We start from the raw sequence: 23,025 nt of genomic DNA, 5'->3' as shown, positions 1-23,025 counted from the left end.
TTACAAATACGCTGACAAGAAAGAAAAATCATTAGAGCATGGAATGGACACTTTTTAAAATATAAGTGATGAAGACTGTTCATAAATATATATTTTAATATAAAGTACCTGTGAGTGATTAGATTAGAGATGATTTTTCTTCCTGCTTTTATTGTCTAAATATTTTATAATGAAAACTTATAACTCTAATAACCTGAAAAAAGGGATTGGGGAAGATATATTCGGTGGGACACTTGAATCTATGTAAACACAAATTAAAATCATTTAAAAAAAGATAACCTGAAAAAAAGATTAAGCTGTTTCAATTTTGGAAAGAGCAAAAGACAAAAGTTCCCAAACTCTCTTGGTTCCTGGCACTCATAGGCCGAAAGAAATACCTAACAGTTTCATTACTAAGTAGTCAGGTCCAAACAATTTAATACATATTTGTGTCCAACAGCTGAGGAACTGTTTGTAAAAATAAAGTGAAATAAACCCTGCATTTTATTACACTGTTAGATAACCACAATTGTTTATTAATGGGATGTGCACAGCTAGCGGCACTTGCAACCCCTCCCACCTTGGGATCAGATGGACACTGCTACCCACACTTCCGGTCACTTTGAGTTTACAGGGAATCTGCTCTTGGCCGCAGCAACCTCTGATGCCCAGCTTTGCAAAGATAGAGTGTGAGCAAAAGGACTGTGGTAGGAACTGATGTGAAAACTGTACACGGCCTGACCTGTCGTGGCGCAGTGGATAAAGCGTCGACCTGGAAATGCTGAGGTCGCCAGTTCGAAACCCTGGGCTTGCCTGGTCAAGGCACATATGGGAGTTGATGCTTCCAGCTCCTCCCCCCTTCTCTCTCTCTGTCTCTCTCTCCTCTCTCTCCCTCTCTCTCTCCTCTCTAAAAATGAATAAATAAAATAAAATAAATTAAAACAAAACTGTACACGACCTCAGACTACAAGTGTGCAGTGTCTGACAGATGTCACTGTTTTCCTTGGAAGTCCTATCCCACAGTGTCCTGGTGAGTTCCCCTGGGAACTCCAAGGCACCTTGGTGCATAATTTGGGAACCATAAGGATAAGAAATAAAAAATATAGGTTTCTGACTCAAATTAGGCAAAAGTTCCAGCCACCAAAACAACTGGTAGATATTCTAGCTCATGAGGAAGTCAATCCCTTCAAGCCCTTCCATCTGTGGTCTTGTCTACAGCCCAGTGAGACTGGCCAGCAGTTCCGAAACCGGCTCTCTCACCGGGCTGGGCAGAGTCCCGCTTCCTCCTGTAGGCAGCAGGGGCTCCGCGTGGCAAAGGGGACGGGCATGCCCTCTGGTGAAGGAAGTGGTGAGCACTGCCTTTCCTGCCTGAGTTCCTGGCTCTGTCCAGTGGGTTCCTTCATGTTTCCCAGGGCCTGGGTTCTTCAGAACTTCATCAGTGTGATTATAGTAAACCAGTGTTGTTTTTTTTACTTTCTTATCTGAGTTCTCCTCAGAGCAAGGGACAGAGAAGCCATCCATACTGGAAATTTTGGGACGGTCTTTATGACTACCTTTAAATATAAAACTTATTTTATAAAAACATTTTTGAGTTTTGCATTTGATTTCATGATATATATGTTTGTGTTGATAGGAAATCAGGATTTAAATATTTACCATGGCATAAATTTGATGCTCCAGAAACTTAAGCCATATTTATCCTATGGATTTGGATATTCTGAGTACTCTCCCAGTTCAAGATACACAACAAGTACAATTAAGGGTGACAGACATAATTGCAACCAACAAAAAAGGGGAGTTTCATCCAAGGGGCCAGAAGCACCATGTCTGTCCAGCTGCTGTGTCTGCTAGGCTTACCTTACTGTGGGGGCCCCTCCCGACAGTGCTAACTCTCCCTCTCCTTGACAGTCCACTCAGAAAGCTCTGTAGCTGTAGTTCTTTGGGGTGAAGAAAATTGCTATTCTTCCTTCTATTATTTTTCTCTTCTTGTGGTTCACTAACTAAACCAGTGCCCTGACAATCCAGGAAGCCTTATTATGTACAGTGACACATCTGTGTGAGGGGCACTTTCGCTCTGTCACCAAAGGAGACAGCAAGTACAAGATGCTCTAACCACACACCGTACCACTGTCCTGGAAACAGGGTCAGCAGGAGGACCGCAGGTCCAGACATGCGGTTTATAATGATACTCTGTTGTTGTACCCACCCCACCACCACACACATTTCAGTGACCGGTATTCACACCATGTGGTCAGAGACACATTCACTGGCCCATACGCACGGCCAACTCCTGAAGGGTTATGGCCTCTTCTGTTTGCAGTCAACGAACCAAATACCTTTGCATGTAACAGACCAAAATAAAGAGGCAAGAATTCCAGGCCACAAGGAAACTGTAGAGTACACTTTAATTTTGTGGGGAGTCATTAGGAGAATTTAGAATTTCTGGAAGCTAACTATAATTCTTTTTAAAACTGGAAGTTAAAGATAGAATAGCTTTGGTTTGGCTAACATTGTTTGAAGCTCATTTCTGTGTCGTTTGCATTTTCCTCTGTAAAGGACGTTGGGTCTGTGTCTGTTTCAGGTGGTAATGGGCACTGGCATTTCAGCTGGGTTTAGCTTGCACGAATCCTACAATGTGGATGTCGTTGGGACCCTTCCTCTGGGGTAGGAAATAGTGTTAAGTAACAGTGTGACTTGAATAATCAATAGACCTATTATGGTTTCTAAGTCCTGCTTTATTCTTGCAATGAAAATCTTTTTTTTTTCTTTCTATATATCAAATAGCTGAGAGTTTGGGGATGGAGTTTGTTGGTTTTTGTTTGTTTTGTCTTTTGTGGGGGGGTTTTAAGCATGTGTGTGGTTTTTTATATTATAAAAAATAACAAAATTTACCATTTTAATCGTGTTAAGCTTAAGCATGTTTATATTGTTGTGAAACATCTCCAGAACCTTCTCATCCTGTAGGTCTGAGACTCCATGCGCATCAGACAGTAACTCTCCATCTCCTTCCCTCCCCCAGCCCCTGGCAACCACCTTTCTCCCTTCTGTCTCTGACTCTGACTGTTCCGGTGCTCATACGAGTGTAGTCATATCGTAGTAGTTGTCTTTTGTGACTGGCTTAGTTCATTGAGCAGAATGTCCTCAAGGTTCATCCATGTTGTAGCACGTGACAGGATTTCCTTCCTTTTTAAAGCTGAATAAAATTCCATGTATATGTCAACTTCTGTTTATCCATTCACCCATCTGTGGACAGTTGGGTTGCTTCCACTTTGGGCTGTTGTGAGTAGCACTGCTGTGAACAGAGGTGTTCAGATAGCTCTTGGAGACCCTGCTTTCAGTATTTGGGGTCAGTGCCCATGTGACAGTTCTGTTTCTCACTCTGTGAGGACCCTCCACACTGTTTCCATGCTGGTTGCACCATTGGATGGTTGCACCTATGGTGGCAAGTGGCATTTTGTTTCCTATTGTTTAGCATTACCGGTTTTTTTAAATCTCTCCTTGGGTGACATAGGAATTAAGAGCAAAACACCTCAGTCTAGCCTGCCCTTTTGTAGCAGTCACTTGGGCAAGCCCCTGACCCTCCAGAGCCCGTTTCCCCTCCCCCAGGGCAGCGTGGCAGTCACCTGCCTGACGGCCGTGGGGAGAGCTCCCCACGCTCGTGTGCAGAAGCAGCCAGTGGAGCACCGGCGTGCACAGCACGTGTCCGGGACATGGTCATTGAAGGTTCTGCAGCTCATTATTTCAACAACTTGCCCAGTTTCAAATCATATGTTACTTCTTTGCTTCATTTTTTTCTTTTATGTAACTAAATTTTTTTACTAATCTCTTTGCTTGAAGGAGCGAGTGACCGTGAGCGTCTCCGGTCTCGCTGTGCTCCTCAGACACTGTCTGGGCTCTTTCCTCTGTGTCTCTGTCTGTGTCTTACACTGGCTCTCTCACCTCCCTCTTCTGTTTTCAAAAACCGGTCAGACATTTGCCCAGATTTTGGAGATGGACAGAACCTGGCGTATTCCATCAGACTTTGCCTCTGTCCCAACTGAGAATCTTGTGAGGAACACAGGGAGCTGGAGTCACTCTTTGAGACCGAGTTTACCCCACAGAGCAAATGTTGAAGGGAAGCATGCACTCCACTTCAACAAATTGCTATCTTGGCCGTGTTACTTATGATTCAACACAAAGGTATAACGGCAATAATGCTTGCTTTTCTATTTGACTTGTAATTTATAAAACACTTGCCAATACCAACTATCTCAGTCACTGCTCACAATAGCACTGTTGACATACATGTTATCCCTGTTGTACCAATTAGGAAGTTCACTCATTCTCATTTATTCAGCATGTGTTTATTGCGTGCCTGTTATGTGCCGGGGGCACAGCAGCTAAAAACAAAAGCAAACATGGAAGCAAAAAAGTCTTTGGTCTCGTGGAGCTTATATTCTACTGAGAGACATATAGTAAATAGTGAGACGTGCTGGGAAGAAAAGGGAGGCCAGGTACGGGATAGGAGGGGCTGGGTTGCTGTTTTAGGTAGAGTATCAGAGCAGGGGACATTTGAGAGACATGAGTGAGGTTTGGTGACTGGGGGGAGCCCCACCCTGGACCCAGAGCTCAGCCTTCCGATACTCGGCTGTCTGCCCTTTCCATTACCTCACGCCCGGGCCACTGACACAAGCAGTCACGTGGCACACCTTAGTCTGCGGTGGGTCCAGAGATAACCCTATTGAGTAACTACTCACAGATACTGTGAATAAATGTGAATTCTTACACCAGACTTCTTTTAACAATTCGCATGTCACCACAATTTCTAATACTTTCCCTGTTACATTGTACCCAAATATGCTTTCCCTCTGTAAGAACTAAAGTTGTTTTTTAAATAACATTTTGCCTTTCTGAAACTTGGCTACTGAGAAAACTTATCTTTCTGGAATATTGCCCAAAGCCAAGCAGGAAGCAAATAATGCCTGCCTACCTATCTGTATACAGGGTAGGGCAAGAATAGGTTTGCATTGTTCATATGGAAAATAATACAATAATAAGAATACAAGAATAAACTCAGTTTTTCACATACTCACAGTTGTAAATCTATTTTTGCCCCACCCTGTATAATTATACAGTTTCAGTTATCTAAGTCTTACTGCCAAATAACAAACAGTGGCTTAAAGCAATATTTATTGGCTCCCAATTCATCAATCCAGTAGGGCTCAGCTGGGTGGTTCTTTTGCTGCTCTCACTTGGGGTCTCTCCTGCAGCTCTAGATGTCTGAAGGTGTGACTGCTGCTGGCGGCCCTGAGAGGCCTTCACTCGCAGCCTGATACCTCAGCCGGAGGGCTGGGACTGCTGGGGGCGCCGGCATCATCTCTCCACCTGGTGTTTCCAGCAGGGCAGCCAAACACTTGACATGGTGTCTCAGGGCAACACACCACATCGCTTTTGCCACATTCTGTTGGTCAGAGCAAATCAAAAGATTCAGCCAGAGGGAAAACCAATACAAGGATGGGAGGAAGTGCTGGACATAGCTGGAAGCAAATTACCACACTTATCTACACACACACACAAGTACATACAGTGTCCAGAAGGTGACGGTTGACTGTTGAAGATCTCAGTCATGGCAATATATCCTGTTTCTTGGTTTGTTTCCTTAACCCGTTCCAAAAGGAATCCTTTTCTCATATTCTTATTCCTCAGACCCTGAACTGCTGCCCGGCCTTGCCTCTTGATTAATGCTTACGTAGCAAAGTGCAAGGGAAAAACAGTAGGTTTGATGGTTTGAATCCCTGCTTCATCCTATGCAAATTGCTTGACATCTGCAAGCATGCATTCTTTTCACCTATAAATGGGGTTATAATGGTACTTATCTAATAGGATTGTTGTGAGGACAAAGGCAATAACATTTCAAGCACATAGCACATAATCTAGGCTTTATAAATATTAGGTTTCTTTTCCCTCTCTCCCTCCCTTTCTGTTACCCCAGAACTTGAGACATCCCCTTTGTCACTGTGAGGTGACATAGGGAGGCAGTTGTACTTAGTTGATGAGCTGTTAGGCCTTGGATGAGTTGCTTAACTTCTCTATGCCTCATTTTTCTCATCTGTAAAGTGGCCATTACGATGGTGCCTGGTTCACAGGGCTTCTGGAGGTCAATGAGCACAGAACCTGGTACAGATAAAACAGTTAATAAGTGATTATTAGTGTAAGAATAATAATTTTGTCCATCAATTAATTGGTGGTTGTTTATATTTAGCCCAGTGCCTTGAATAGGAGCAGGTGCCTTTGAAAGCCTCCATTGCCCCCGCCTCCACCATTCTAGGGAGTCTCTGCTCTTTTCCTTTAGGACAAAATTTCCAACCCATAAGAATGGACCATAAAAATTAGGTTGTCCCTTCTGGGGTTTCAGGAGTCACACTGTTGGCCCTTCAGATTCCAGGATTCCCAGGTGAGACCCAAGGAGTTGTATTTGCTGCTGCTTCTTCCCCACGTTAGAAATTCACCCAAAGGGCTCCTGGGAAGAAGCAGTGTCCTTACGTGACACAAAGGAGAGCAGCGAGTACTTGCTGTCGCTCAGACAGTCACTCTCTTCTAAGAGAACCCTGTCCGCACTCTGTCTTCAGGCTTTGGTTTGAATGCCTGTGGCAGCAGAGCACTTCGCGGGCCCTCTCTTCTTCCTGTCTGTCTAACTTACACCTGCCATGCAGGAGCCATGAGGTATGACCTTACTCCTGTTCTAAACAGAACAGCATCTGACCTCTGCTATTGACCCCATTAGGTAGAAGGCTGGTGCCCCAGAGCTGGGGCCAGAAGGAACCTCTGTGTGTCCAGGAGGGCCCTCCTTCTTAGCCAAACTAGTGCACACACGCATCCACGCGTTGATCACCTCCTGCGCAAACAGTGCCGCTCTGAAGTGCTCTCCTGTAGTTAGTTGCATGTTCCCCCCACGATGGTCACAGCCCTCGGGTTTAAGTCAGCTTGATCTTTCAGGCTCCTGCCTCCAGCCAATCCAGACACCAGCCTCTTCCACCTCGTGTACGTGGACGCCATCGCCGTAGCCATCGTTGGGTTTTCAGTGACCATCTCAATGGCCAAGTTCTTGGGGAATAAACATGGCTACCAGGTCGACGGCAACCAGGTAAAAGTCATTCATTCCCTGCAGCTGAGCCATAGTGATACAGTCGTCATGCTCTTGTGAAAGGCAAACGGACTTCTCCATCTTGGTAGAAAAACTTGCAGTTTGATGATGGATGTATTTGAAGCATGAATTTATCAATTACAATTTTTTTCATAATTTATGTGGATTAGATCATCAGAACACAGAGCTTTTGAGTCCTGCCTCATGGGCAGAGGTCCAGCTCAAAAGGTGAAATCTCCAGTCTGAGGCTTAGACTTTGCTGTGTTCCTTTTAATGTTATCACTCTTTTTATTTATTTATATTTATTTTATTTTCAATTACAGTTGTTATTCAGTAGACGTTATCACTTTTAAAGCTCTCAGATTGAGGATAAAATGTTTTTCCAGAACCATTTTTACTCCACAGGAAGCCCTCTCTTTGGTCATTAAACTTTGAGTATACGATTCATCATTCAAATTCCACAATATATTCTTTGTCACCTTCTTTTAAAACAGAGCTACAGATAAAGTATTTAATCCAAATACTATGAGCTATGATTTTGGCACAAGGATGTCTGCTTGAACACGCTGGTGTTTCTAAGAGGAGAGCAGGTGCTCCACATCATCGGCACAGTGAGGCAGCCAGGAGAGCGTGTCCCTGAGAGGGGAGCCCCGGGCACGCTGGCCTGTGCTCCCGGAGGGGGAGAGCCTGTCCCTGAGAGGGGAGCCCCGGGCACGCTGGCCTGTGCTCCTGAGGGGGAGAGCCTGTCCCTGAGAGGGGAGCCCCGGGCACGCTGGCCTGTGCTCCTGAGGGGGAGAGCGTGTCCCTGAGAGGGGAACCCCGGGCACGCTGGCCTGTGCTCCTGAGGGGGAGAGCGTGTCCCTGAGAGGGGGGCCCCCCCGGGCACGCTGGCCTGTGCTCCTGAGGGGGAGAGCGTGTCCCTGAGAGGGGAGCCCTGGGCACGCTGGCCTGTGCTCCTGAGGGGGAGAGCGTGTCCCTGAGAGGGGAGCCCCGGGCACGCTGGCCTGTGCTCCCGGAGGGGGAGAGCCTGTCCCTGAGAGGGGAGCCCCGGGCACGCTGGCCTGTGCTCCTGAGGGGGAGAGCGTGTCCCTGAGAGGGGAGCCCCGGGCACGCTGGCCTGTGCTCCTGAGGGGGAGAGCGTGTCCCTGAGAGGGGGGCCCCGGGCACGCTGGCCTGTGCTCCTGAGGGGGAGAGCGTGTCCCTGAGAGGGGGGCCCCGGGCACGCTGGCCTGTGCTCCTGAGGGGGAGAGCGTGTCCCTGAGAGGGGGGCCCCGGGCACGCTGGCCTGTGCTCCTGAGGGGGAGAGCGTGTCCCTGAGAGGGGGGCCCCGGGCACGCTGGCCTGTGCTCCCGGAGGGGAGAGCGTGTCCCTGAGAGGGGGGCCCCGGGCATGCTGGCCTGTGCTCCTGAGGGGGAGAGCCTGTCCCTGAGAGGGGGGCCCCGGGCACGCTGGCCTGTGCTCCTGAGGGGGAGAGCGTGTCCCTGAGAGGGGAGCCCCGGGCACGCTGGCCTGTGCTCCTGAGGGGGAGAGCGTGTCCCTGAGAGGGGAGCCCCGGGCACGCTGGCCTGTGCTCCCGGAGGGGGAGAGCGTGTCCCTGAGAGGGGAGCCCTGGGCACGCTGGCCTGTGCTCCTGAGGGGGAGAGCCTGTCCCTGAGAGGGGAGCCCCGAGCACGCTGGCCTGTGCTCCCGGAGGGGGAGAGCGTGTCCCTGAGAGGGGAGCCCCGGGCACGCTGGCCTGTGCTCCCGGAGGGGGAGAGCGTGTCCCTGAGAGGGGAGCCCCGGGCACGCTGGCCTGTGCTCCTGAGGGGGAGAGCGTGTCCCTGAGAGGGGAGCCCCGGGCACACTGCCCTGTGCTCCTGAGGGGGAGAGCCTGTCCCTGAGAGGGGAGCCCCGGGCACGCTGGCCTGTGCTCCTGAGAGGGAGAGCGTGGCACGCTGGCCTCTGCTCCTGAGAGGGAGAGCGTGTCCCTGAGAGGGGAGCCCCGGGCACGCTGGCCTGTGCTCCTGAGGGGGAGAGCGTGTCCCTGAGAGGGGAGCCCCGGGCACGCTGGCCTGTGCTCCTGAGGGGGAGAGCGTGTCCCTGAGAGGGGAGCCCCGGGCACGCTGGCCTGTGCTCCTGAGGGGGAGAGCGTGTCCCTGAGAGGGGAGCCCCGGGCACGCTGGCCTGTGCTTCTGAGGGGGAGAGCCAGGCCCTGAGGGATGGGCATCAGCACTGTTCACCACAATCCTGTATACCTTTTTCTTAAACAAGAATATTTTGTCCCTTTGTTCCAGGTCTTAAAAAAAGCATTATTTGTGTGGAGAACATTTGGGAAAGAGGGGGCTAAGCACAGCATTTATCTCCAACACTTCAAATTCAAGTATTTCCTCCCTACCTTATACTATGTTCTAATTCCTCTTTTGAGCTCACTAAACAAATTTTTATAACTGAAAATGAAGAAAGAGCCCATGCTGCTGGAAACACGCTTTGTGTGGGCTGTCGCAGCTTCCTTCGTGAAGAATAACCCACTCTCTCTGCTTTGTTTCCACGTGGGAAGGAGCTCATCGCGCTGGGAATTTGCAACACTATTGGCTCCCTCTTCCAGACTTTCGCGATTTCCTGCTCCTTGTCTCGAAGCCTCGTTCAGGAGGGAACTGGAGGGAAGACACAGGTGTGTACACCACTGGCCTCTCAGGTCTGGTGATTTGGGTGGTAATTAAATTTTAATCCCTTGGTTCTATTCTGAACCCAAAGCTACTTTGCCTGAAGATCTGTGCTCCAGTGAGCTGTGCAGGGAATCAGAGAAAGGTATCATTGATTGAAGCAAGTCACAAGCAGCTAAATCTATAGGAAAGAGGTATACAGTAGTCCCTCGTCTGTCGCAGGAGTGAGGTTCCAGAACCCCCTCCGCAATAGGCTAAAATCCACAAAGTAGTAACCTTATATTTATTTTATTATTTAGATATATTTTAATTGTTTTCAATTTTTCAATATATATATTTATATTGTTTTTAATTTTTTAGGCTAGAAAATGCTTATTTTACTGCAAAAATAATTAAAACAATAAATATATAAAAATACCTATGTACCACAAAATTCTATGATATAGCAGAAATCCACAATACAAGATTAGATATATACAATTTAAAACTCTGCAGTCCAGGAGACCGTGGAAAGGGCACCGCAATTTGGCGAGGGCAGACTGCACTCTCCAGTTACATAAAAAAATGATACGATACTCCCTGCCACCAGAACGCCTCAAAGTTGACATAGGATGTTGTCATGAAAGCCTGGGACTGAGTGTGGGAGGGATGCCAGCACTGCCCAATGAACTTTCTGCAGTGAAAAAAATACTCAATATTTGCACCATCCAATATAGCAGTGGCTAGCCACATGTGGTCCCTAAACACTTAAAATGCATCCAGTGCAGCCAAAACCTTAATTTTTAACTTTAATTTTAATTTTTTAAATTTAAATAGCTACATATGGCTCCTGGCCAGCGCATTGGACAGCAAGGTCTTGTCTGAACTCTTCTGGCCCCTATAGATCTCAAACCAGTACCAAACATCCTTCCCCACGCCTGGCAAGAATATTTTAGTCAAGGTATTTAAGCAGTTCAGCTTCTTTTTAAAAGCTATAAGAGGAACAAAAACTTCAGAGAGGTGAGAAGGAGTTACAGGTTTATGTAATGATTTGGATGACTTAATTGAATCCGTATCTTCTTGATCGTCTCACATTGATTATGCAAAGACTAAGACCAACCTTTGCCGGCCTCTTCATCTTCTAAAAGCCCCTTCCGTGTGTCTTTTCTCGTGCAGCTTGCAGGTTGTTTGGCCTCGTTAATGATTCTGATGGTCATATTAGCCACCGGATTCCTCTTTGAATCATTACCCCAGGTGTGTAGCTTGGACTTGGTGTGAGGTTTTCTATGTGTACGGTTTTGCTGTTTTATTTGTTGATATTTTTGTGGCTATCTTATGGGTTTCTACTGTAACCCTAGCAGGGTGGTATTAGAGAAAGCTAAGGCTAGGACCAAGATCCTGCTCCACAATCTACCAGCAACTGGGACCTTGGGAAAGCCATCTCAACATCTCTGGGTCTCAGTTTATCTGCAAAGTGGGCATTTGGACTGGCTAATCCCCAAGATCCCTTTTCTCTTTGATCTTCTCTGACCTTATACTTTCATTTAAAATCTGAGATGGCCTACACTTATATTTATTTACTGGTATGTTTAACAGAGACCCAAGAACATATGTAGAGAAACTCAATAGAGAAAGGCCATGAGTAAAATAATTCCTTGAGTACCAAGTTTAATTCTGAACCTCTTCACTACCATACGGGTTTGCTGCTAGGATATAAGCCTGGTTTTCCAAGGCCCATTTTAGCTAACCAAGTCCTGAAAATCCAGGTGTTCATGGCTCCAAATGTACCGTCTCTGCCACAGAGGAAGTGAGCGGGGAGAGGACATGGGAGGCAGCGGGAGGGTAGTGAGGAGCCAGCAGAGGGGCTGTTTGGGCACAGGGTAGAGGCCAACGGGGCTGTGCTGTGTTTCAGGCCGTGCTTTCCGCCATTGTGATCGTCAACCTGAAAGGAATGTTTATGCAATTCTCAGACCTCCCCTTTTTCTGGAGAACCAGCAAAATAGAGCTGGTAAGTAGCAAAGGTTATTGTTAAGTGAGTATGTCATGGCAACACGTGGATTAGTGCTGATAAAAATGTGAGAAAGATTAAGTTAGTACAGTCAGCTATTAAATGCAGTATTTTGTTAGGCAAGGTTAGGTACCATGGGTGTGTCTAATGCTAAGAAAATTTTAACAGGATTCTACATAAAGCTTTCTGTCTTTTGTTCAGACCATCTGGCTTACAACTTTTGTTTCTTCCTTGTTCCTGGGATTGGATTATGGTTTGATTACTGCCGTGATCATTGCACTGATGACTGTGATTTACAGAACACAGAGGTGAGTGCACAGGTGGGGACAGGCATGAGTGTCCTGAGATTGCAGCTGTCGACAGACTGAGCACCTTGATGTGGAAGCTGTGTTCCTAGAGTCTGTTGTCAGCACATAGTGTGTTCCCTGAATGCTTATTGAGAGAATCCACCCACAACATCAGCCAATATTTGTATATTCTAACTCACAAAGCATTTGCATCTATACACCAAGATGCACCAGGACAAGTAGCAAGACCATGGAATGTCAAATCAAAGACTTTGGGACATATTCTGGCTCTCAAAGCTCTCTGACCTTGAACAGCTCCCCAAACCTCACTGGGCCTCAATTTCTCAAACAAAACTTATGAAACCTTCTATGCTAACTGGAGATTGTGTTTTTCTCCTCACTCCTTCAGTTGACTACACCCACTTTGGTCAGAGACTCTTATAAACAAAAATAAAACCTCTTTTACTTTAGAATTAGAGTAGGAAGACAGTTCTATCTACAGAGTGGTATGAGAACTTGAGTTACTTCTGGCATGACTTGAACTCTGCATAATTTATTTTTGCTCCCATCTTTTAATGCCCAAGTCTTTTGTCCTGACCAGATGTAGTATGTGTGTGGTATGGTGTGCATGTGAGTAGTTGTATGGTTTGTGTGTGCAGTTGCATGGTGAATGTGTGTATGTGACAACCGTGTGTGTGGTTTGTGTGATGTGAGGTGTGTTTGCTGTATGTGTGTATTGTGCATGTTGGGGTGAGGCGTAGGGTGGTTGTGATGTGAGTTGTGTGGGGAGTGTTAGATTTGGAATTGCACCGGGACTGTGATATAAGTAGAACCCTTCTGATCAAGTATTCCTGAATTTACTAGCAAATCCATCTGTGACATGTAAATGTGCAAAATCATGTTTCAATCACATACTGGGTTTCAACACAATGAAATGTTAACACACTCACTCTCTATCTTCAGTCCGAGCTACAAAGTCCTTGGACAACTTCCTGACAGTGATGTGTACATTGATATAGACGCATATGAGGAGGTAGGACCTTGTCTATTATTTTAAATGTAAGCATGTTATGTGATTGGCTAACTAAATCTCATTTTTACCTGGGACAAAAAGGGAGGGTGAAAAGGAGGGAAGTATAGTGGTCAAAGTGAAAGCCTGAATATTGATTTACTGTCTGGAGTCAGTGATATAGTTTACACCAGTGTTTTTCAACTGCCGATCTGCAGACCCGTCCGCCAGAAATATTGTGCTCGTCCACGAAAGAGTTAACCACCCTGATGTTGTATGAAGATTATAGACCCAGTTATCTTAGTGAAATTCACTTATGCTCAGGGTGATTTCTGCCAAAGCAGTCCCCAGAACTTTTAAAAACTAGTTTTGTTTGTTAGCTTTCTGCTTGGGAAGAAATTTTCAGGCTCTTTATAAGGTATCAGGAAATGAGATTGGTGTTAAAATTACTATTTTCTCCTCCTTCCAAAGAATTATATGCTGAATTACTTGTTTCCACACTGCGTTCTGGAGTTCAAGGCTTCTCGATGCAGTCTTCACTCTGTTTCCCTTGGGTCCCTTTTCATCCTGCCTGCATTCCATGAAGGAACCAACATAAACCTCTGTTCACTTTATTTGCCTGCTTCTCACAGTCTAGATAATTTTCAGTTCCTTTTCTTTGTGTTTTATGGTGAAAGTGAAACACAGAAAGACTTAGAAGAAATGAGAAGGTGTGCATTTTTAAAGGCTTTCTTCTTGGTCCTCCTTCCCGCAGAACATAAGCAGAGTGGCGTTGTGTTACCCAAACAACACTAGAGGGCGCTAGCAATCTATGAATTTTTGAGTTGGAAGAGGGAGGTAACTGCAATTTTAATACTGAGATATTTCTATATGTTAAATTCACTAACATTTTTTCTCACAGGTGAAAGAAATTCCTGGAATAAAAATATTCCAAATAAATGCCCCAGTTTACTATGCAAATAGTGATTTGTATAGCAATGCATTAAAAAGAAAGGTGAGTTGCAAAAAATTTTATACTATTTCTTTCTCCCCTCCCCCTCCCTCCATCTCTCTCTCTCTCTCTCTCTCTCTCTCTCTATATATATATATATATATATATATGTGCATATACACGTTTTAAAAACTTAGGAAAACTTTTAAAACTTTATATATATCTATATATATATATAAAGTGTGTGTGTGTGCATATATATATTAAAGTGTGTGTGTGCATATATATATTAAAATGTGTGTGTGTATGTGTATATATATATATATATATATATACACACACACAGACACGTTTTAAAAACTTGTAGCAAAAAGGTGAAAAACTAATTTTACATTTTTTTTCTCTTGGGATCATGTGAGTTCCTTTGGTCATGATTAGAACTCTACTCCACACTGCCCAGGATATAGGAAAACCTCACAATCAACCCAGCAGATTTTTTAAATATAAAAATCTGAGAAATCTAAGTTGGAAAAATGGTACTTTAAATTTCCTTAAGACTTTAGCTTCTGGTTGTCTTGAACCAAGACCAAGAATAAGAAAGGGTACTAATGTTCTTTTAATGAGGGAATAACCCCTCTAGGAGGATCTGAGAGAAAGGTAGAGAAGGATTGGGGTAATGACCTAGAATAGAGAGCCATCAAATGGGGAGGTTTAAATATTAATTGCATTGGGTTGGTCGCTGGGAGCCAAGAAGTAATTTTGCATATATTGCTCTTCTGCAAAGACTGGAGTGAACCCAGCACTTATAATGGGCGCGAGAAGAAAGGCCATGAGGAAGTATGCTAAAGAAGTTGGGAATGCAAACATGGTCAATGCCACTGTTGTCAAAGCGGTGAGTGGTCTTTTCATTGTAATCCTCCCTTCTCTCTGGATCCGCAGTGGCCGCCACTTTCATTCATGATTGAAGTTTTAACACAGCATGAAGTGCCTAAAATAAGAAAGCTCAGAAACAATCTAATGATTCTTTATGTAGTAAAGATGCATGTTAAGGTTAGTTATGAGAATGCTTGTGAAATAAGTAGTGATATGGACCTAGGAAAACATTGCTTTAAAAAATAAAAATCACACAGGACATTAATAAATTTTATCATTAGTACTTTGTCGTAGATTCATTTAGCTTATAGTGAAAAAGCTAGAAGCCTAGTTTTTACTGTTCAGGCTTATGGTAATTTGTCATGCTAAATTATTCAAATGGTCTATAATGAATGGAATTATTTTAGAAGTTAGGGAAAGATGGATATGATGGGTAAGGAGAATGAATTTCATTGGACAAAAGAAAAAAGTAAGAAGGAAAAGAAACTGAACTAACATGGACATAGACAAAAGTGGAATGGTTACCAGAGGGAGTGGGTTAGGTGGGAGAGAAAAGGGGGCCAAAATGTGACAGAAATGGTTTGACTTTGGGTGATGAATAGTTCATGTGCCATGGAGATGTACACCTGCAACCTCTGTGTTCCTTTGGACCAGTGTCACCCCATTAAATTAATATTCTAAATTAAAAAAATAGAAATTGAGCCTGACCAGGCGGTGGCGCAGTGGATAGAACGTTGGACTAGGATGCAGAAGGACCCAGGTTCGAAATCCCAAGGTCACCGGCTTGAGCATGGGCTCACCAGCATGAGTGCAGGGTCACTGGGCTTGAGTGTGGGATCATAGATCTGACCCTACTATGGTTGCTGGCTTGAGCCGAAAGGTCACTGGTTTGAAGCCCAAGGTCACTGGCTTGAGCAAAGAGTCACGCACTCTGCTGTAGCCCCCAGTCAAGGCACATATGAGAAAGCAATCAGTGAATAAGGTGCCTCAATGAAGAATTAATGCTTCTCATCTCTCTCCCTTCCTGTCTGTCCCTATCTGTCCCTCTCTCTTGAAAAAAAAGAAAGAAAGAAAAAAGAAACTGAGCTAAAATTGAGTATCATATACATATCCTTTTCATGTCACATTACAAGGCTGGTGGAATATGGCAAACATTTTAGAAAAGATCTGGTGTAGGCCCTGGCCAGTTGGCTCGGCGGTAGAGCGTCGGCCTGGCGTGCGGGGGACCCGGGTTTGATTCCCGGCCAGGGCACATAGGAGAAGCGCCCATTTGCTTCTCCACCCCCCCTCCTCCTTCCTCTCTGTCTCTCTCTTCCCCTCCCGCAGCCAAGGCTCCATTGGAGCAAAGATGGCCTGGGCGCTGGGGATGGCTCCTTGGCCTCTGCCCCAGGCGCTAGAGTGGCTCCGCGGCAGAGCGACGCCCCGGAGGGGCAGAGCATCGCCCCCTGGTGGGAGAGCGTAGCCCCTGGTGGGTGTGCCGGGTGGATCCCAGTCCGGCGCATGCGGGAGTCTGTCTGACTGTCTCTCCCGGTTTCCAGCTTCGGAAAAATAGAGGAAAAAAAGAAAAGAAAAGAAAAGAAAAGAAAAGAAAAGAAAAGAAAAGAAAAGAAAAGAAAAGAAAAGAAAAGAAAAGAAAAGAAAAGATCTGGTGTAATTAGTAGCTTGAGACTCTAAGGACTAATTTTTCCTTATAATTTTCAGGACCAAAATATGAGTTGTTCATAGAATTCTGGTGTGGTTTAATTTTTGACACAGGACGGAGAAGTAGATGGGGAGGATGGCACCAAGCCTGAAGAAGAGGATGATGAAGTGAAATTCCCTCCAGTGGTCATCAAGAGCACGTTTCCTGAGGAGCTGCAGAGATTCATGCCCCAAGGGGAGAACACCCACACCGTCATTCTGGATTTCACACAAGTCAATTTTGTCGATTCTGTTGGTGTAAAAACTCTGTCAGGGGTAAGGATCATCTTGAACAAGTCATTTAATATCTCTGTGCCCAGTTTTGCCATCAGTAAAATAAAAAAGTTGAATTTGAGACCCTTTCCAGCTCTTAAAATTTTTTTGTTGTTCTTTTCAAGTTTTGCTTAGGGAAAATTTCAAAAAGAGCATAGTGTAATGAACCCCCATGAAAGTATCGCTCAGCTTCAGCAATTACCAATTATGGTAGTCAGTCTTCTTTCCTGTATCCCCACCCACGCCCCCTTCTTATTTTGAAGCACATGCCAATCATCACATCATCTGTAAATATTTCGGAATATATCTCTGCAAGAAGATTCTTTTAAAAGTCATTTAAAATTATCTAATACACCTAAATAAAATTTAACAAGAATTTTTTGATATACCTAATTATCACTGTCCACATAAAAACAAAAGAAATACACAATTATTTTTAAATGATTCGCTCAAAAATGTATAATTATTGAAGCAAAGTAGTTCAAGCGAATGTAGCAGAGTTTTTCAACCATGGGTTTGCAAACCAGTCTGGCAAAAATTTCGTGCTGATCTGTGAAAGGGTTAACTACCCTGATGTGGTATGATTATAGACCCAATGATCTTAGTTGAATTCAGTTATGTTCAGGGTGATTTCTGCCTTAGCAGTCCCCGAAATAATTCTATTTTCACTGATTCCCAGATGTAAAAAAGGTTGAAAGCCACTGTGCTAGCATGTCTTATATCAGTGCTGTATGTACTGGTTAAAAGTGACTTCTACTGGCACAGTCAAAAGAAACTAAACTTTATTTCAACATTGTTACAGATTGTGAAAGAATATGGAGATGTCGGTATTTATGTGTATTTTGCAGGATGTAGTGGTAAGTACACTTCCAGAATGAGGAGAAATAGTAACATTTTGATTTTGTTTCTCTTTTATTAATAACTGCATTTGGAAATACTTTTAGATTTTGGTGAAAATGAAAATTATTCTTCTGAAAATCACTGCAAAGATAGCTTTACAATGAGCCATTTACAGGTACTCCTGTCACTGGGCTACCTGTGGCCGGCCTCCTGAACTGGAGCGGGGGGAGTAAACCACTGTTCGGGGCTGGCATATTTTCAGTAGTTACTTACTGGCTGCCATAACATGGTTATATAAAATCACTTAAGTTTTTCTATATAATGCCTGCTATATTTGTTTTATATTGAATTTTGGTTAAAACAGTGCTTGAAGATGAACTATACATCAAGACATCACTTCTCACCCACCAGAATGGCAGAAATGCAGGCTGCCTGCCAGCACGCTCTGGCTGCTGTGAGAACAGGCGCTCGTGGGCCTTGCTGGTGTACGTGCGGACGGAGCAGCCTCCACGGAGGCCTCCCGAGGCACAGATGCCTGGGCCTTTTACCCCAGCAAGCCCGGCAGTGTGCTGCACACTCACAGTGAGACATGTATGTGGTCACGGTCAGTCAGCACAGTAGTACTGTCTATAAAAACAAGAGCTGGAAAAACTTAACTGTCAAACGAAAGAGACCAGTTAAATCAACTAGGCTACATCTACAAAATCGAATACCATGTAGTCATTAAAAAATAAAGTGAAAAGATTAAAGTTTTTAAAAATTCAGAACATATATATAGTATATAATATGCTTTGTTTTGAATAAGAAAAGGGGGAAATAAAGAAATGTTGGAAGAATACACAAGAAAATAATACTAGCTTCCTGCAACTGGGGTGTGATGTCACAGGGACAGGGATCGGAGAGAGACTTAGTGTGTCATTACTAGTTATACTGTAGGAAAGTGTTCCTTTGTAATGTTCAAGATGGATTCCCAGAATGTGGACTGATTTCCTTTTCTTCTGTTTTAGCACAAGTTGTGAATGACCTCACTTCAAACATGTTCTTTGAAAACCCTGCCTTATGGGAGCTGCTGTTCCACAGCATCCACGACGCGGTGTTGGGCAGCCAGCTTCGGGAGGCGCTGGCTGAGCAGGAAGCCCCGGCCCCCTCGCCCCAGGAGGATTCGGAGCCCAATGCCACCCCTGAGGCATAAGGGACTCAGCCTGGGGTGGGGTAGGAGCCTCTCTTGAAAATACTAATATACACATTTTTAAATACTAGACACTAGATTTTTTTTCTAAGCATAAATACAAGTAGTCAAGGCTTGATTTGGAGGGTGAATGACGCATAGCAAGATGTATCTTACTTGTGTTTCTTTTTAATTGACTATTTCCAAGATAAATTGGCCTCTTACCTGCATTTATTGTGTAGTGACATTTCTGTTGCTTTCTAATATTATCTTTACCAGCCAAGCACTTAAGAATTCTTTCCTTTGCCCTGGGTTGCTCGGTGGCTAAAGCGTAGTCCCAGAGCGCCAAGGTCACGGGTTCCTTCCCAGGTCAGGCTGCATGCAGGAGGAGGCCAATGAGTGCACAACTAAATGGAACAACTAAGAGGGGTGGCAAATTGATACCTCTCTCTCTTCTGTCCTTTTTCCTTTCCTTCCCTCCCTCTTTCTCCCCCCCCCCACTCCCTCTCACCCTTCCCCTTTCTCCCTTCCTCTCTTTACCCCTCCTTCTCCCCTCCTTTTTCTTTCAAATAAATGGAAAAAAATTGTTTTAAAGAATATTTGGCCTGACCTGTGGTGGCACAGTCGACCTGGAAATGCTGAGGTTGCCGGTTCGAAACCCTGGGCTTGCCTGGTCAAGGCACATATGGGAGTTGATGCTTCCAGCTCCTCCCCCCTTCTCTCTCTCTGTCTCTCCTCTCTCTCTGTCTCTCCCTCTCCTGTCTAAAATGAATAAAGAAAAAATAAAGAAAAAATTTTTTAAAAAAAGAATATTTTTTCCCTTTAAGTACTTTACTGACAAATCAGATATGCTGTACTTGTTGGTCTACACTGCAGGCGTCCCCAAACTACGGCCCACAGGCCGCATGCGCCCCCCTGAGGCCATTTATCCGGCCCCCTCTGCACTTCCAGAAGGGGCACCTCTTTCACTGGTGGTCAGTGAGAGGAGCACTGTATGTGGCGGCCCTCCAACGGTCTGAGGGACAGTGAACTGGCCCCCTGTGTAAAAAGTTTGGGGACCCCTGGCCTTTCTGTAATTAAGAGTTATCAGAGGTGGCATACCCACAATTTCCTAGAAATTCCTCTTTTAAAATAACCTTTTGTTTTGATAGAATATAAATGCATTACAGAAAAATAAAAGATAGATAAGCAAAAATAAAATAAAAACATTATATTGCTACCATTGAAAGATTATCACTAACACCTAATGCATAGCCCTCCAGATCTTTATGCATATATTTGCATATATTAACCAAAATAAGATCATATTCTACATAGTGTTCTGTAATCTTTTTTTTTTTTTTTAATTTTAATTTTTAGGTGAGAGGAGGGAAGATAGACTCCCACATGTGCTCTGAACTGGAATCCACTGAGCAACCCAGCATGGGGCCCATATTCAAGTACTGGGCTGTTTTTAGTGCCCGAGGCTGACATGCTTGAACCAACCAAGCCACTGGCTGCAGGAGGGGAAGAGGGAGAAAAGGGGGAGAGGGAGAGGAGGAGAAGCAGATGGTTGCTTCTCCTGTGTGCCCTGACCAGGGACTGAACCCGGAACGGCTGCATGCCGGGCCAACTCTCTATCCACTAAGAGTAGCCAGAGCCCTATTTTTCTTTAAATAAATAATCTCCACTTTCTCATTCCTGATCATTTTTACCTCAGACCATATTCAAAATTTCCCCATTTGTCCCCAAATTTGTAATTGACTTGTCCAAACTAGTATCCATTCTGTGACTTCACACCATAACTGGTCATGTCACTTTAGTCCCTTAAGTCTGTCTTCACCTAGCACTTTTTTGATGGCATTGACTTGAAAAGACTGCAGCAGGTGTCCTGTAGAACTCTGTGTTAATGTGTCTGCTTCTTCTCTCAAGGTGTTATTTAGACTGCAGCAGGTGTCCTGTAGAACTCTGTGTTAATGTGTCTGCTTCTTTCCTCAGGGTGTTATTTAGACTGCAGCAGGTGTCCTGTAGAACTCTGTTAATGTGTCCACTTCTTTCCTCAAGGTGTTATTTAGACTGCAGCAGGTGTCCTGTAGAACTCTGTGTTAATGTGTCCACTTCTTTCCTCAAGGTGTTATTTAGACTGCAGCAGGTGTCCTGTAGAACTCTGTTAATGTGTCCACTTCTTTCCTCAAGGTGTTATTTAGACTGCAGCAGGTGTCCTGTAGAACTCTGTGTTAATGTGTCTGCTTCTTTCCTCAAGGTGTTATTTAGACTGCAGCAGGTGTCCTGTAGAACTCTGTGTTAATGTGTCTACTTCTTTCCTCAAGGTGTTATTTAGACTGCAGCCGGTGTCCTGTAGAACTCTGTGTTAATGTGTCCACTTCTTTCCTCAAGGTGTTATTTAGACTGCAGCAGGTGTCCTGTAGAACTCTGTGTTAATGTGTCCACTTCTTTCCTCAAGGTGTTATTTAGACTGCAGCAGGTGTCCTGTAGAACTCTGTGTTAATGTGTCCACTTCTTTCCTCAAGGTGTTATTTAGACTGCAGCCGGTGTCCTGTAGAACTCTGTGTTAATGTGTCCACTTCTTTCCTCAAGGTGTTATTTAGACTGCAGCAGGTGTCCTGTAGAACTCTGTGTTAATGTGTCCACTTCTTTCCTCAAGGTGTTATTTAGACTGCAGCAGGTGTCCTGTAGAACTCTGTGTTCATGTGTCTACTTCTTTCCTCAAGGTGTTATTTAGACTGCAGCAGGTGTCCTGTAGAACTCTGTGTTAATGTGTCCACTTCTTTCCTCAAGGTGTTATTTAGCTTGTCCTTTTATATCTTGAACTACCTGTATATAGAAGTTATATCTAGAGGGCTCATGGATTTGAATAAAACATTTTTGGTAGTCTATATCATAGATAAAATACACGCCTCACATTGCATCGCCTCAAAAAACATAGTATGTAATCGACCCTACGTTAACAATGCTAAGATAAACCCACTGGACTGACACGATAGCCCGCTCCCCCAATACGTTCACCTGTGTGACTAGGGCGTTGTCTGTGCGGTGTTCCTTTGGCATCGAATGAGCTCCCAGTTCCCCATGGAATGGCTAGTTCACCCAGGGGATATAGTAGTGATAATCCTTGCCTAAATCAGTAAATATTCAAAATTTGTGAATTTTTCACAATACTCTTATTCTACTGTACATTTATTAGTTGGTGTTTCTACGTGAACTAGACCTTTCCTTCCTCAACTTGAACTATTAGTCATCCTTAAATGCAGTCTTACTGGAAAGGCGGGTTTAGCTTTTCCATTGAATTATCAACTTCAATGTGAGAAGTTGGTTTAATAGATGGTGACAAATTCTGTTCTTTTAGATTTTTTAGTATAACTGTAGACTCAAATTTTTATATTTTTAATGTGTTTCAGTCTGTTATAGTTATTCTTGTTGGTCACAACTGTGATGAGAAGGGGCCCCTAGAGAAATGTTGTTGATAATAGTGAAGTAGCCTTGAAGGCCATGCATTTAAGAAAACTAACTGCTAAGTATAATTTATATCTTCCTTAAACATCTTTAAGGGAAGTCTGTGGATGAGTAAAATGCTTATTTCAAGCACTCTTTTTGTGCAAGAGAGACAGGAAGGGAGATGAGAAGCATCAATTCATATTTGCAGCACTTTAACTGTTCATTGATTGCTTCTCATATGTCCCTTGACAGGAAGCTTTAGCCAAGCCAGTAACCTCTTGTTAAAGCCAGTAACCTTGGGCTTTAGGCCTGCGACCTTTGGGCTCAAACTAGCAACCATGGGATCATGTCAATGAGCTGACACTCAAGCCAGCGACCCCATGGATCAAACCAGATGAGCCTGTGCTCAGGCCTGCGACTTTGGCGTTTCGAACCTGGGACTTAGCGTCCCAGGTCAGTGCTCTATCCACTGCACCACCAGTCAGGCTCAAACACTCTTTATAGTTGTTCTAAAGGACTGGGGGAGACTGTTAAGCTAATTTGTCATCAAAAGTTCTTATTCTTATAGTTCGAACAGATTAGTCAGCACAAGTATTAGCTAATTTGCCTAAAGCCTCTCCCGTTAAGATTTCCTGCTGGTAGTCAGTTTGTCTGTTTTTTCTTTTTTTTTTTTTAATCTTTTCTCATTGCCCTGGCCTGTTGGCTCAGCAGTAGAGCGTCAGCCTGGCGTGCGGGGGACCCGGGTTCGATTCCCGGCCAGGGCACATAGGAGAAGCGCCCATTTGCTTCCCCACCCCC

At 44.5% G+C, this 23,025-nt stretch overlaps 1 protein-coding gene across 1 annotated transcript in view; it reads left to right on the top strand.

Moving 5' to 3' along the window:
- Positions 1 to 19,127, top strand: part of SLC26A5 (solute carrier family 26 member 5) — a 36,169-nt gene extending 17,042 nt beyond the window's left edge. Inside the window, exons 7-18 of the mRNA XM_066238635.1 lie at positions 2,561 to 2,643; positions 6,955 to 7,102; positions 9,639 to 9,752; positions 10,900 to 10,977; positions 11,636 to 11,731; positions 11,933 to 12,039; positions 12,982 to 13,051; positions 13,929 to 14,021; positions 14,743 to 14,850; positions 16,587 to 16,787; positions 17,587 to 17,641; positions 18,632 to 19,127. Of these exons, the coding sequence (XP_066094732.1) occupies positions 2,561 to 2,643; positions 6,955 to 7,102; positions 9,639 to 9,752; positions 10,900 to 10,977; positions 11,636 to 11,731; positions 11,933 to 12,039; positions 12,982 to 13,051; positions 13,929 to 14,021; positions 14,743 to 14,850; positions 16,587 to 16,787; positions 17,587 to 17,641; positions 18,632 to 18,816 (1,338 nt within the window). The 3' untranslated portion in view covers positions 18,817 to 19,127. The remainder of the gene's footprint in view (positions 1 to 2,560; positions 2,644 to 6,954; positions 7,103 to 9,638; positions 9,753 to 10,899; positions 10,978 to 11,635; positions 11,732 to 11,932; positions 12,040 to 12,981; positions 13,052 to 13,928; positions 14,022 to 14,742; positions 14,851 to 16,586; positions 16,788 to 17,586; positions 17,642 to 18,631) is intronic.
- The last annotated feature ends 3,898 nt before the right edge of the window (positions 19,128 to 23,025 follow it).

The sequence above is a fragment of the Saccopteryx bilineata genome, chromosome 7, assembly GCF_036850765.1.
Source record: "Saccopteryx bilineata isolate mSacBil1 chromosome 7, mSacBil1_pri_phased_curated, whole genome shotgun sequence".
NCBI classification, from domain to species: Eukaryota; Metazoa; Chordata; class Mammalia; order Chiroptera; family Emballonuridae; genus Saccopteryx; species Saccopteryx bilineata.
This window is presented reverse-complemented; position numbering and strand designations above follow the sequence as displayed.